This window comes from Emys orbicularis, chromosome 2 (assembly GCF_028017835.1).
Source record: "Emys orbicularis isolate rEmyOrb1 chromosome 2, rEmyOrb1.hap1, whole genome shotgun sequence".
In the NCBI taxonomy this organism is placed as follows: Eukaryota; Metazoa; Chordata; order Testudines; family Emydidae; genus Emys; species Emys orbicularis.
This window is the reverse complement of record NC_088684.1, coordinates 293,002,258-293,017,546: the sequence shown is the minus strand read 5'-3', so window position 1 is coordinate 293,017,546 and position 15,289 is coordinate 293,002,258. Positions and strand designations below refer to the sequence as shown.

Below are 15,289 nucleotides of genomic sequence, written 5' to 3'. Positions count from 1 at the left end.
CAGAAACAGTTGCCATTGGCTGTATGACACAGGAAAACTTGTTCCATGCCGGCTGTGAACTGTTCTACTTTCATAATTGCTCAAAAGTGGCAACTTTCCAATCCAAAGAGAGGCTCCTGGAACCCCTTCTTGAGCCTGTGCAATTTCCAGTCAGTTTTCATAGCCAAGAAAAAAAAGTCTGATTCTTCCAGAAACGTTCAGAGCTTTGCATGGCAGATGGTATAATGGAGTCTAGTTTCCCGGTGGCAGTCTAGAACATCTAGAACTAAATAGCACACGCAAGACATGTTTAACAGACTAATTCTGAAGGGTAGTTTAACCTTTGAAAGAATGAGATGTTCCCTGACATTTTTAAACATTTTAATGTGCAATATTAAAAACAGCAACTTTAAGTGGTCACCCATACTGGTCACCTCAGAGGTCAACGACTGATTAAGTTTCAGCTCAGTGCTTAAAAACCTTCAACTGTAATCTTAATGGAAGCACTATTGGCTAGAATTAAACTTTTCACAGCCCCTGTTTAGAAGGAGACTAACTGCAAACCCCGAACAACAATGGGAGTGTTTTTTATAGTTGAACTGAAAATGCTTGTGAGGCCACTTCCCTTGCAGTCCTTTTCAATGTGTATTACCCTTAAGTTCATAGGTTGTGCTATGTAACCACACAGCACTGCTCTTAGTGTGTTAACACTCTTCCTTTCATTAACACACAGTCTAAGGCTACATACAGACTTCCATGTTTTTGCCTTTCTAAAACTCTTTTAGTTCAGTCTCTAGGTGATCTCAGTACAGAGAGGTGAACTTGCTGAAATATAGATGCTTTGGTGTGTAGAATTGAGAGGATACATCTCAAAACTTCATCCTTTTGGTTCTAGACAACTCCAATGGCTGAATTTCCTACGTGGCTGATTCTTAGGACCATACGTTCTTCCTGCTATGGTCAGTTTAGCTGTTTGCATTTCTGCTACATGGAATGAATCTAATCTCTGACTCTGCTGGAGACGTCTTCCCTTTTTAGAGTGGTTTCAATATAAACAGGACATTTAATGTAGTGTACTCATTTTCCTAACATGCTTTTTCTCTTGATTCTATATCCACGTCCTCCCCATCCACATTAAGGCTCATTGTGCTTAAACTCTAACAGGGGGGAAATATGGAGACTTCTTATGATTTGTCTACATGTAGCTATGTTGCAATAGGTACAAATACTTGAATAAATATGGAACTATAACAGTGCTGTGTCTATTGCTGCTTTCAGGTGGTGTAGTAATGCCTCTGGAGGTGGGGACAGTGATTTAGGGTTCAGTTTCTTGAAATCCTCATTAGCATTTAAGGATGTTAACACTTGGACAGCCCTTTTTAAATCAAACACCGCATGGAGCATGCCCAGAGCGGAGGTGGCAGCCCTGTGAGTGTTCTTTGCTGAAGCTTCTTCATCTAGAACGTGGTTTAAGACAGAAATCCTGTTCTCCGCGATTACCTTAAGGAAGTTGTAGAACTCCTTATAGTTTATGCCTGTACAAGATTTCATGATTACCTAAGGGAGAAAAAAACTACATTAAACGTTGACTCCTTATTTACTGCACTAGTAAGAGAGTTAAAGGCAGCTGCCTTCTCAAGCCAGTAAGTAGCTGAAAACTCTTCTCAGTGTGTGACTCCTGGCTGTTATTTCCGGATGCCTAATTACAGTAAAATTCGTTAATTGACAGGAAATCTCGCTAGTCCCAACAAAACTCTTCCCAGTATCCCCAGAGTTTCCAGTAAACTTTTATCTGACCAGTTCTACTGGCTGGGGTTTCCCCAGCTCAATAAGACAGGATTTTACTATTTCCAGTAGAGAGAGATCTCATGCAGGGAAATACTATACCCAGCATCTCCTATGAAACAAATAGCTAACTTAAGCACTAATTGAAAGGTCTAGAAATTGACTTAATGGGTGCAGATTAACAAACCAACTTTCTTCAGTCACACAGTCTACACAATCATAGTCAGACTGGAGGCCCTTTGTTCTTCAAAGACCTATTGTTCAATTATCAGCAAGAACGTGAGGGAATATTAAAGGTTTTATTTTTACAGCCTGATAACTATTTATTTTAGAAACAAGGGACACACAGGCTTGCTTTTAACCTTTAGCACTTGCAGATTAGCGAGGTAACCAATAATGAGTTTCTATTGACATTTCAACGTCCCCAATATTTTTGAATCGTATAACATATAAAAAGACTACTAACTAAATAACGGTTTCACAGTCATATGCCTGCTGCGTGAAAATGGACCTTGAAAACAATCACAATTTACCGCCCTGTTCTCATAACACGTCTTTCATTATGGAATAATTAAGATACTTCTCTTGTAAAACTTTATGGAAATAAGGTATTCCTTTAGCTGAAGGAAATTCCATCTATCCTGGGTAGTGCGTAGGACACCAGATGTTGATGTGGGTTCAAACACCAGGAATCATGTTACCAAGAGGCAAAGGGTGTTGCCAAGCAAATTACAGTTGTGCAAGTAATGGCAAAGTCCTGCCTTTAGAGAACTAAGAGTGCTGCCACATATGGAACAAGGAAAAAAATAAAAGCAGGAATAATATAAATGTACCTTCATCCCAATCCTATTATTATTATTTAACATATTTGTATCTCATCAGTACCAGACTCCTCAGGGTACATCTACACTGGAATACTGCGTGCAGATGTGGTCACCCCATCTCAAAAAAGATATATTGGAATTGGAAAAAGTTCTGAAAAGGGCAACAAAAATTATTAGGAGTTTGGAACAGTTTCCAGATGAAGAGAGATTAATAAGACTGGGACTTTTCAGCTTGGAAAAGAGACGACTAAGGGGGGATATGACAGAGGTCTATAAAATCATCACTGGTGTGGAGAAAGTAAATAAGGAAGTGTTACTTATGCCTTCTCATAACACAAGAACTAGGGGGTCACCAAATGAAATTAATAGGCAGCAGGTTTAAAACAAACAAAAGGAAGTATTTCTTCACACAATACACAACCTGTAGAACTCTTTGCCAGCGGATGCTGTGAAGGCCAAGACTTTAACAGAGTTCAAAAAAGAACTAGATAAATTCATGGAGGATAGTTCCATCAATGGCTATTAGCCAGGATGGGCAAGGATGGTGTCCCTAGCCTCTGTTTGCCAGAAGCTCGGAATGGGCAACAAGAAGGATCACTTGATGATTCCCTGTTCTGTTCATTCCCTCTGGGGTGCCTGGCATTGGCCACTGTTGGAGGACAGGATACTGGGCAAGATGGACCTTTGGTCTGACCCAGTATGGCCGTTCTTATGTTCTTAGGACCTGCCTGAGGCAACAAATAAGTACAAGCAGTAGCATATACACTGAGTGTTGCATCAGTGAGATAGTGAGAGACTTAAGGGATAATCTATCACCTAACAAATTGGACTGTTCATTTCCCAGCCTGTAATAAAGCATGACCTCTCAATACAGATCAGTCTGGTGTCCAGTATCACTGAAATGCACTACATAGGAGCTACAATAGCCCAAGGAAAGTGGGGTTCACATCACTTAACTGACTGGGTGTTATACCTGGCATTGTAGGTGCCAGTCCTCCATAGTGTCTCTCCATTCGCTGATTTCCCGTTGGACGGCTGCTAATTCATCCTGCAAGAAGCTCCACATGATAGCCACGTTGCAGCCATTCACCCAGTTGTGGTTGATGGAAATTGTATCCTCCTGGAAGAAACCACAGAGTCTAACTGGTTATTCATCTTAGCCTAGGAGAGCATGTAGTGTGATGTCTCTGACCCCATTACTGATTTCCACAAAGCTGGTGCCAACAAGAGTAAATCCCTATTCCTCAATGAATGGAAAGGCCTCTCTGGGCCTCAACTATCTTCAATGTCCACCTCTTTTTAACTCCCTTGCTAATCAAACCCTGCTTCCTAAGCTTCCCCCATACTCAGTCCTTCTCACTGACATTTGGCAGTTGTGCCCACATCTACGACCAGTACTGTGCCCTACTGCAACCCACACTTTTAATGAAGAGGCTTTAATTAGCTGAAGTGTTGATATTGAAGGACACACTATGTGGCAGTGTAAGTCGGATGTTTGAGATCCCCCTATGTCATCCAATCCTTTCCCAGCCAGTGCAGGATATCAATGAGAATTATCTATTTTGCTTAGTGTTCTAAATGATCAAGTGGTAAGAAGCACCTTTTGCTATGTCTAAAAACGGGACAGGGTTACTCCCTGCTGTTACTTCAATATAGTTACCACATAGACTGATCATTTGGGACATTGTTTTATCTTGCTCAGTGCAAACATAAAAACAGTGCATATAGCACAGAAATGATTGAACTAACTCTAACCCCAAAGGCACCTACCTATAGATTCTGATGTGCACCAAACCCCCAACTGTGAAATGCATTTAAAACCAGACATCACACAGATATACTGTTACTTTCCCCCACTATCCAAACAAAAAACAAAAAACCAAACCCCTCCCAATTTATGTCAGGATCCCATTCAAAATTATCCTACAGGGCTTCTCTCCTGCAAGTGGATCCTCATGGGTACAAGGGATCTGAGCGCAGAGCCCTATCTAAGCTTCTTCTTATGAACTTTGATCCAGATCCTGAAAGATATTTAAGCTCCTAACTTCCACTGAAATCAATACCTTTGAGGATCTGGGCCTTTGTCTCTCTCTGCTGCTACCAAACATTTAGCCTGGCTTTCCCTTATCGCTCCTTATATTTTGCAGGTTTTGCCTCAGCAGAAGCTATAATTTCTAAAGATGGGCCAAACCCAGAATTATGTTTTTAGGAGAACTGCTGAAGTTTTGGTGATGTGGATTAAACAGAAGAGGGATCTAATATACCCCCTATGCCTTGATTTTGCAAAATCCAAAGGCCAAGGTTTTGCAAAACCCAAACTAGGCCTCCTGGGTCCAACTTCGGAGTTTCTTCCCGGCAGTGACCAGGCTGAGAAATGCAACCTGTGACAGGACAGTATGGCAACCCAGTGAGAAATTGTAAACTGGTTTCTTTCCTGCTCTAGAATTAGCTAAAGACTCAGCAGAACTTTACTACTTACACAAAACCTTTTGATCTGCTAACGAATCATAGAAATGTGTTAGTCACCCGATCGCTGCTAATTCTTTTGGTGAAAACTGAAACAAAAATGGCATTTAACACTTTGGCCACTGCTGCATTTTCTGTTGTCTTTCCACCCTCATTCAGTAATGGGCCCACCCTGTCCTTGGTCTTCCCCTTGCTTCTAGTGTGTAAGTATATTGATGATATATATCTATCTCATAAAACTGGAAGGGACCCTGAAAGGTCATCAAGTCCAGCCCCCTGCCTTCACTAGCAGGACCAAGTACTGATTTTGCCCCAGATCCCTAAGTGGCCCCCTCAAGGATTGAACTCACAACCCTGGGTTTAATAGGCCAATGCTCAAACCACTGAGCTATCCCTCCCCCCAGATCTTGTGGCTACATCTAGAAATTGGTCTGTTTAGGTTAGACTTCCTTGCTGTTAGTGTTACACGAGTCACTTTTCAGCAGACCAGGTGCCTCGGGTATAAGGCTAACCCTATAACACTTGGGGTCACACGCTGCTGTTCTGAGAGTGTATTTCCCATAGATTGCAATTGTTACTTGCAAAGAGGCGGCTCTGGCTAGTTAGGGCAACTCTTCAGATGGTTTTCAGGAAGTTAACTGATATAAACCCAAGTTGTCAATTATCTTACCAGGTTGTACACCTGATGGTGCCATCCACTAGGGATGAAGACTATCTCCCCTGCTTCCTGGATGATTTCAACAGGGGGGCAGCTTTGGGCATAGCGTGGGTAAACGCTGCTGTCCTGAAGACCAGGCGCAGTGACATCGAAGGGCAAGTTACCATGGCGATCTCTAAGGTACTCCTCCTGCCTCGGGGGATAGAGCAGCCATTTCTTTTTCCCGCAGATATTGGCCGACCAGCTGTAGGAGCGGAAGACGTCGGCGTGAAAAGGAGTCCTATGGGCCAAGTCAAAGGTTTAAGCATGTGTGACGCAAAAGGCAAATACAAGGCAAACAAGCACAAATCAAGTCAAGTTAAGACTATGGGCATATTCTGGCTTTGGATATTTCCACACAAATAAATTTGAGCTGTGTAGGCATAGCTGAAGCGAGAATGTGGCCGTCAGTCTGTTTTCAATTGTCATGTGTTAAGGGCCAAGAAAGCACCCTATTAATAAACTGGGGGGGGGGGGTAGAAAAGGTCAGCAACATCCCCTTGCCACACTTTTCTCTGCTAAAGTATTAGTTTTCAGTTTGAACCTCACACTTCAAAGGCAGCAGATTCTGCAGTTTGGGCTGAAGCTAAGACCGAAAGGGCAGGTTTATCGCCAACGAATGGCAACATTTTAGACTCAGGCCCAGATCCACAAAGACTCCCACTGATTTCAATGGAAGTTAGGAGCCTAAAAACCTTTGTGGCTCTGAGTCTTAGGGTACGTCTACAGTACGAAATTAATTTGAACTTATTCTATTCGAATTTTCGGAAGCGATTTTATGCATTCGGTGTTGTGTTCCCCCACTAAAGTGCGTGAATTCGGCGGAGTGTGTCCACAGTACCGAGGCTAGCATCAAATGTCGGAGCAGTGCACTGTGGGAAGCTATCCCACAGTTCCTGTAGTCCCCGCTGTCCATTGGAATTGTGGGTTAAGCGCCCAGTGCATACTTCCACATAGGGCAAAAACATTCTCGCGGGCGTTTCTGGGTGTGTGCCGTCAATCGCTCCTCCCTCTGTGAAAGCTATGGCAGACATCATACTGCCAGCAGACGGTGCACCACCTGTCTCCTAGTACTATGAATCCACCTCGTATGTCCTCTCGTCTTTCTATCTACAATTTTATCTAACCATTTCCCGCCTTTTTTCGGCTACCGTGAACCGAGCAGCACCGCTTCCGCCGCAAACTCTGCTCTCCCGCTCTTGCATCGCTAGCTAATTTTTCCACGTTGTCTGTCCTGGGCTCGCGTGCAAGCTACAGAAGGCAACAATTCCCTGCCATTTTTCGGCCATCGTGACCTGAGCCGCACAGCTTCTGCCGCAAACTCTGCTCACACTTCCGCTGCAAACTCTGCTCTCCCACTCTTGCAGCTCTAGTGAGCTTCCCGACTCCGTGAAAGCTACAGAAGACAACCATTTCCCGCCTTTTATCGGCCATCTTGAACCGAACAGGCCTCCTACGTTTCGCGCCCTTTTCCCAGGATTACCCGTGCAGGCGCCATAACGCGGCAAGCATGGAGCCCGCTCAGATCTCCGCTGCAGTTTTGACCATTGTAAATAGCTCGCGCATTATCCAGCAGTATGTGCAGTACCTGCAAAACCGGGCGAGGAAGCGACAACAGTGCGATTACTATAGTGATGAGGACATGCACACAGATGTTCCTAGAAGCACAGCATGTGGCGATTGGGAGATCATGGTGGCATTGGGCCAGGTTCATGCCATGGAACGCCGATTCTGGGCCCAGGAAACAAGCACAGACTGGTGGGACTGCATAGTGTTGCAGGTCTGGGATGATTCCCAGCGGCTGCAAAACTTTCGTATGCGTAGGGCCACTTTCATGGAACTTTGTGACTTGCTGTCCCGTGCCCTGAAGCGCAAAGACACAAAAATGAGAGCAGCCCTCACAGTTGAGAAGCGAGTGGCCATAGCACTGTGGAAGCTTGCAACGCCCGACAGCTACCAGTCAGTCGGGAATCAGTTTGGAGTGGGCAAATCTACTGTAGGGGCTGCTGTGCTGCAAGTAGCCAACACAATCATTGACCAGCTGCTATCAAGGGTAGTGACTTTGGGAAGTGTGCAGACCATTGTGGATGGCTTTAATGCGCTAGGGTTCCCTAACTGCGGTGGAGCGATAGACGGAACACATATCCCTATCTTGGCCCCGGCACACCGGGGCAGCCAGTAAGTAAACCGCAAGGGGTACTTTTCCATGGTGCTGCAAGCACTGGTGGATCACAAGGGACGTTTCACCGACATCAACGTGGGATGGCCGGGAAAGGTGCATGACGCGCGCATCTTCAGGAACTCTGGTCTGTTTGAATAGCTGCAGGAAAGGACTTACTTCCCAGACCAGAAAATTACTGCTGGGGATGTTGAAATGCCTATAGTTATCCTCGGGGTCCCAGCCTACCCCTTAATGTCATGGATCATGAAGCCGTACACAGGCACCCTGGACAGTAGTAAGGAGCAGTTCAACTATAGGCTGAGCAAGTGCAGAATGGTGGTAGAATGTGCTTTTGGACATTTGAAAGCGCGCTGGCGCAGTTTACTGACTCGGTTAGGTCTCAGCACAACCAATATTCCAATTGTAATTGCTGCTTGTTGTGTGCTGCACAATATCTGTGAGAGTAAGGGAGAGACATTTATGGCGGGGTGGGAGGTTGAGGCAACTCGCCTGGCGGCCAATTTCGCACAGCCAGACAACAGGGCGATTAGAAGAGCGCAGCAGGGCGCGCTGCGCATCAGAGAAGCTTTGAAAGCCAGTTTCATGACTGGCCAGGGTACGGTGTGACAGTTGTTTTTGTTTCTCTTGAAGTTACCTGCCCCCTATATATATGAAAGGAAATAAAGTCAAAATTGTTTAAAAACTGTTCTTTATTATTTGTTGCACAACACATTGAGGGAAATCCGAAGGTAGACCGGGGGAGGGGGAGAAGGGAGTATTGGGTTAGGGAGGTGGAGGAGGAGGGAAGGACAAGTCCAGAAACCAAATCAAAAGTTCGCATATGCCAGTTTTCTGCTGCTTGGGCGATCCTCTGGGGTTGAGTGTGTGGGTCCCCATAGCTTCCCCCATCATGTTCTTGGGCATCTGGGTGAGGAGGCTATGGAACTTGGGGAGGAGGGAGGGCGGTTATACAGGGGCTGCAGCGGCAGTCTGTGGTCTTGCTGCCTTTCCCGCATTAGATCCACCATACAGCGGAGCATGTCAGTTTGCTCCCCCGTGAGCTTGACCATAGCGTCCTCCCTGCTCTCATCACGTGTGTCCCTCCTCTCTTCGTGTTCCTGTAATGCTTTATGGGACTCCGCAATTGTTTGCCTCCACGCATTCAGCTGGGCCCTATCAGTGGGGGAGGACTGCATGAGCTCGGCGAACATGTCGTCCTGAGTTCGTTTTTTCCGCCTTCTAATCTGGACCAGCCTCTGGGACGGAGTAGATAGGGGCCGCGTTGAAACATTTGCACCTGCGGGAGGAGAAAAAGGGAGGGTAGTATTTTAAAAGATACATTTCAGAGAACAAAGGGGACACTTTGGTGTGAGTAAGCCATCACACACGGCCAGGCAACAGAATTCAGCTTGAAGGCAGCCTAGGGGCACGCGGGGTTCTGCTTCTTCTACATTCATTTCAATGCTTTCAAACTGCTGGGCCCCCTTCCCCATAGCAAGCAATGCCTGGTGGGTTTGCCATATAAAAGGAGGGCCTGCGGGCTCTCTGGGATGATCGCTTCACACAACACCCCCCCGCTCCCACCGCGTGGCTCCGATGAGGCTCTGAGCAGGGATGAGCCCTTTAAACTAAACGCGAACAGCCCAGCGCAGCTGGGTTTCCCCCCGCCCCCCACCGCGTGGCTCTGATCAGGCTCTCACTCACCAGAAGTACCTTCTCCAGGGTCATGGTCCGGGAGCCCGCCTTGGGAGTGGGGGGAGGCTATTGGCTCCAGCGTTAAGAATAGTTCCTGGCTAGGGGGGAAAACGGATTCCCCACTTGCCGCCTGTGCACTGTCGTCCTCCTCTTCATCCTCCAATGACTCTTCCTCCTCGCTCCGTGCAACTCCCCCCTTGCAGGTGTCCAGGGACAGTGGTGGGGTAGTGGTGGCATCACCCCCCATAATTGCATGCAGCTCACAGTAGAAGTGAGTATGGGGCTGTGACCCAGAGCGCCCATTTGTCCCCCTGGATTTTGGTATGCTTGCCTGAGCTCCTTGATTTCTGTACGACACTGCTCTTTGTCCCTGGAATAGCTTCTTTCCGTCATGGCCCTGGAGACTTTAGCGTATGTATTTGCATTCCTTTTTTTGGAAGGTAGTTCTGCCATAACAGACTCGTCTCCCCAAAATGCGATGAGATCCAGTACCTCCCATTCGGACCATGCTGGAGCTCGTCTGCGAATCTGGGACTGCGTGATCTCCTGTGATGGTGGACTCTGCATGGTTGCCTGTGATGGTGGACTGTGCTGATGGTCACCTGTGCTGATGGTGACCAAAGAAGAAATGAAATTCAAAAGTTCCCGGGGCTTTTCCTGCCCACCTGGCTAGTGCATTGGAGTTGAGAGTGCTGTCCAGAGGGTCACAAGGGAGCATTCTGGGATAGCTCCCGGAGGCCAATAACGTTGAATTGCGTCCACAATACCTTTAACCCGGGATTGCAATCTCGATTTAAGCGCTACTCCACTTGCCGAGGTGGAGTACAGAAATCGGATTAAAGAGCCCTTTAAATCGAAAAAAACGGTTTGGTCGTGTGGGCGGAATCTTTTTTTTCCCCCCGAATTAACTCGGCTAATTCCGAAATAACAGACTAGTGTAGACCAGGCCTTAGTGATTTCCATCTGAGAAGTGCTCACTTAACTAGTCAGCACCCCCGGGAGGCTGCAGCTGGCACTGCAGGTTTGAAGGATTCCTTCAGTACTGTACTCTACATGAAGGCGCTCCAGTGATGCTTACACACTGTGCTTTCATTAAAGCTGAGTTCAATTATTATTAATTGTTTGTATTACTGTAGTGCCTAGAACCCCCAGTCATGGAACAGCACCCCATTGTGATAGGTGCTATACAAACACAGTTACGTTAAGTAATACCAAGTTCTCCCTCCTGTTTTCTTCTCCCGGGAAACACTGAGCCAGAGAACCTAACGTGAGTGACTAGTTCTAACCTCTGTATATCCCTTACGAGCCTTGGTTCATAGAATCATAGAAGGTTAGGGTTGGAAGGGACCTCAGGAGGTCATCTAGTCCAACCCCCTGCTCAAAGCAGGACCAATTCCCAACTAAATCATCCCAGCCAGGGCTTTGTCAAGCCTGACCTTAAAAACCTGACCTTGCAACCTTTAGATCCGATTCCGCAGCCCACACCCAGGCGAATCTCCCCAGATTCTTCCTATTAAGGCTGCAGGATGGGGACCTGTACTGGCCAGGCTGCTCCCCTTTCCCAGCTCACTCTGTGGGTTTTATGCCTAGAGTCATTGCGAGAGATGTTGGACAGAACGGTGCCATCAAGCAATGTCATCTCGCCACATTTACTATACACTTCGGTAATATGTGCAGCCTTAGCATTCCTATGACTGTCCCCACTGCTGCCTTCTCTCACCCCCGTCCCCTGTTGTGATCTATACCTCTCGGTCACATGTTGTCCCTATTTAGACTGCATATGCCTTGGGGGAAAAGGGCTGCCTTATGTTATACTTGTGTGGCACCCAGCACAATAGGGACCTGGTCCCGACTCACAGCTTGGAGTATGACTGTAATGCTAATAACGGTTTAAAACAGTGCATCGGAATTTTTAAAAAATCGAAGTTACTTTACCATGAACCCTTAGGTCCCATGTAGACAAATCGATAATCATCCACGCCTTTGGCATCCCAGTACTCATTCAGCCAGTCAGAAGTGAAATAGATGGGGGTTGTATAAACCTCTTGGTCTGGGAAAGCCCTTAAAAAGACAAAGCATTGCAAAAAAGGCTTCAGGGAAAAGAAACATTCATTCATCATCTCGGTTTCCCAAAGCTCAGCAGCAGAGACTGGTCAGGTGGCTGGAGCGGTGTCTCATTGAGGCCATTACTGCCTTGCTATGTCATCTGCTACAAGTGACTTAGAATCATAGAAGATCAGGGTTGGAAGGGACCTCAGGAGGTCCTCTAGTCCAACCCTCCTGGAGCTAGATTCACAAGGCTTTGCAACACCTTTTAGGCCGCCTGGTGGAATTCACAACCCTGCGTCAGGTGTCCAGGAGCCCTAGACAATGCCTGGGAAGAGTCAGGCACCCAAAAAAGGGATTTTCAAAGTCGGCATGCTGGGCAGGGAGCCATGTAAGCTAGCCAGTAGGAAATGCTGAGTAGGGTGGGATCTCAGGGAACCTATGGACTTTAGGTACCTCCAGGGTTAGGTGACAGCTCAGCAGTGATTTTGTGAATGCCAACAGCATCTAAATGTTGGACGTAGGCATCTAAAAGGGGCTGTTATGCTTAAGTCCCCCTCATGAATCTAGCCTTAGGTGCTGCAAAATAGGTGCAATTGTGTTTTCCTACCTCACAGGAGAGTTGTGAGAGTTAACTAAATCCCTCTTAGTAAACGCTAAGTCCACTCCAGTAAGAAATCTGCACAACCAGTCCGTCGTCCCACTTGGTTAACACATTCAAAAAAGCCAAAGCTGGATCGTAGGCTTTTCAATGGCGTTTGGCAGGGGTTCTCCAACTGTGGTGTGTGGAGGCTTGGCCGATGTTATGATGCCGCCTCATTTCCAGCTGCTTCTACAGGCATCCAGGCGCTCCATGGCAAAGTAATGTCTAGATGTCTGAATAAACAGACATATGCAAAGAGGGCCCTGTCTAGATGCCCCTGTGAGAAGTCACTGCCACACAGATGGAGAATCAGAACTCACTCGTAGCAAACTTGAATCAGCAGCAGAGCTGCCAGCCACGAGCAGCAGCCATTCAAGGAAGATGGGACGCAGGACAAGAAGGGGAGGATGCATCCAGGCAGCATGCACGGGGCAGAGAAGGAGCAGGGAAACTTGTGCATGGGGAGATAGGAACAGAGCAGATGGGACGGGAAGATTAAACGAAGAGCAAAAAGTCCTCATGATTTACTTTGATTTAAAAAAGGAAAGAGTGCTTATTGCATTAAACACAATTAAAAATGGTAAGATTTTTACCTTACTAACCAAAGGCCAAAGCAAGAGCCAACCAGAGGTGAAAGTAAGCCGGTCCGGTATACCGATAAGTATACAGCCGACCGCACCGGCAGCTTCCCGGGGGCCCAGCAATTTAAAAGGTCCCGGGGCTCTCGGCAGCAGCTGAAGCCCCATGTCCTTTAAATCACTGCCAGAGCCCCGGGGCTCCCGGCCGCCGCTACCACTAATCACCTCCGGAGCCCTGGGGTAGCGCTAGCAGAGGCGGCCGGGAGCTCCGGGCTCTTTAAATCGCCGCCGTGCCATGCTGAAGGGCTGGCTAGGGGAGTCTGGCCCAGCCCCACCCTTTCCGCCTGTGGCCCTGCCCCTTCTGGTTGAGCCCCCCCCCACACACACCTTGCTCAGGACCCCGGCCTCCCTGTGTTACTTTCCCTTAAGTTACTTTCACCCCTGGAGCCAACACTATGAAAATATTTAAGAACTCTTTGGTGTGTGGCACATTTAGATCAGTACAGTGCAAGAAAAGTATTTCAGTGAAACCATCAGGTAATGAAAGATCAGTGTCACGGTTTAGCAGCAGTTCACTGCTGTATTACAGCATGCTGAGGATTCCAAAGTGCTCTCTTACCTGTACAAGTGCCAATCTTTGAGGTAGAGGCACCCCCGGGGTGAATGATAGTTTTTTTTAATGTATTCTTTCCAATAACTTATGTACTCCTTGAGAGGGATTTGTTCCTTTGGATTAGAATTGTACTCCTTGACATCACAGTTGGCAACAGGTACTACAGCCTTCCCTGAAATATAAACTTTTTGAGCCAATTGGGAAGCAGAATAACTGGTGCCAAAACTGTAATCCTTCCACATTTATAGTATGTTAGCATCTAGTATCTGGGCCCCATTGTGCTAGGTGCTGTACAAACACTTATGCAGACGTGGTCTCTAGCCAGTCTCGCTTTCCTGATATTGCCACTAAACCTTAGATCAACATTATTCATAGCACGATTTATGGAAGCGTTAACTGAATGAGGCATGCAGCAATGACACCACCCAAAATGCATCAAAGCAAAGTGCGTTGGGAATGGGATATGGGCTGTAGCCAAAACTCTGAATCTCTCACAGCATAAAGAGAAACTTAGATTTCCAGAATAGCCAAAGCCTGTTCCTTCCCCATCCACCCAATATAGATCCTATAAACACTTGAGCATGTGCCTGGGATTATTCACATGTGTCAAGTTAAGAAGGAGTGTAAATTTGCATGATAGGGCCCTAAATGAGTTCAGATTTATTTTTAGATTAAATTAAAGCTTGGCGAAGGGGGAAAAGTACAAACGAGGGTAGAAAATTGTGAATAGGGAAGTGTTATTTACCCCTTCACATAACACAAGAACCAGGGGTCTCCCAATGAAATTAATAGGCCGCAAGTTTAAAACAAACATAAGGAAGTACTTCTTCACATAACACAGCCAACCTGTGGAACTCATTGCCAGGTGATGCTGTGAAAGCCAACTGTATAACTGGGTTCAAAAAGGAATTAGATAAATTCATGGAGTATAAGTCCATCACTGGCTGTTAGACAAGATGGTCAGGGATGAAGCCCCATACTCTGGATGTCCCTAAACCTCTGACTTCCAGAAGCAAGGACTGGATGACAGGGGATGGATCACTCGATAACTGTCTTGTTCTGTTCATTCCCTCTCAAGCATCTGGCACCGGCTACTCTCAGAAGATGGGATACTGGGCTAGATGCACCATTTTTATATATTCTTATAAATTAACGTATCAGCTGAGAGGCTGATCCCTTTAAGGCTCAGAGGATATTTGTCATTGGCAGAGGCCCTGTTATTAAAAACTCTTTGACTTGTATCATTCATATTAAAGGACATATTAAAAACTTAATCACTTACCAAAATGCTGCAGTAGATAATCAAAGTTAGGCTTCCCATCCCGAGTCACCCAATTCCTTCTGCTGCCCCAGCCCTCAGTGAATTTAGCTGAGAAAACACATGGGTGGTTGGGAATCAGATAGTCCCTGAAAAAATCGGAGTAACTAAACGATTCTACCTTTTCAATATAGTCAACATGTCCTTGGGGCAGGCAGACTGCACCATGAGATGCGCTACTGTAATCGTGAAAGAACGCAGTGGAACAGGCAAATGCTGCTCTGTCCATTCAGACTATATAACTTTCCTGGTACTTAGTTGAGAAGGTGCTGATCAGACAATATTTAGTTAGGCTAAAATAAACAGCTGTACAGTACATTAATCTGAGGGGATCTTTCAAATCTATGAAAATTAACTCACAAGTAAACAAATGTCCAGTTCCAAAATATAGATAAAATCTTGCAGGAAAAGCCTTGTTCTTCCCATTTGTGTTTCACCATACAGGGCCAGAAATATCCTTCAATGCTCTTCAATGTTTATGGCC

General features: G+C 46.2%; 1 protein-coding gene across 1 annotated transcript; it reads right to left on the bottom strand.

Annotated features, from left to right (window-relative positions):
- Positions 1–608: 608 nt before the first annotated feature.
- JMJD4 (jumonji domain containing 4) lies at positions 609–15,034 on the bottom strand. The gene is made up of 6 exons (XM_065399645.1): positions 14,770–15,034; positions 13,494–13,659; positions 11,543–11,668; positions 5,725–5,992; positions 3,562–3,708; positions 609–1,536 (listed from the first exon to the last, which is right to left on the bottom strand). Exons 1-6 carry the CDS (start codon positions 15,032–15,034, stop codon positions 1,225–1,227), a joined length of 1,284 nt encoding a protein of 427 aa, XP_065255717.1. The 3' UTR covers positions 609–1,224.
- Positions 15,035–15,289: the final 255 nt, after the last annotated feature.

What these genes read in the sequence shown, in the direction of transcription:
- JMJD4 (XM_065399645.1), bottom strand. Translation starts at nt 15,034, where the DNA reads ATGGACAGAGCAGCATTTGCCTGTTCCACTGCGTTCTTTCACGATTAC. An exon ending in TTATCTACTGCAGCATTTTG is followed by an intron (nt 13,660 to 14,769) that starts GTAAGTGATTAA and finishes TTTATATTTCAG; the next exon opens with GGAAGGCTGTAGTACCTGTT. An exon ending in ATGGGACCTAAGGGTTCATG is followed by an intron (nt 5,993 to 11,542) that starts GTAAAGTAACTT and finishes CTTGGCCCATAG; the next exon opens with GACTCCTTTTCACGCCGACG.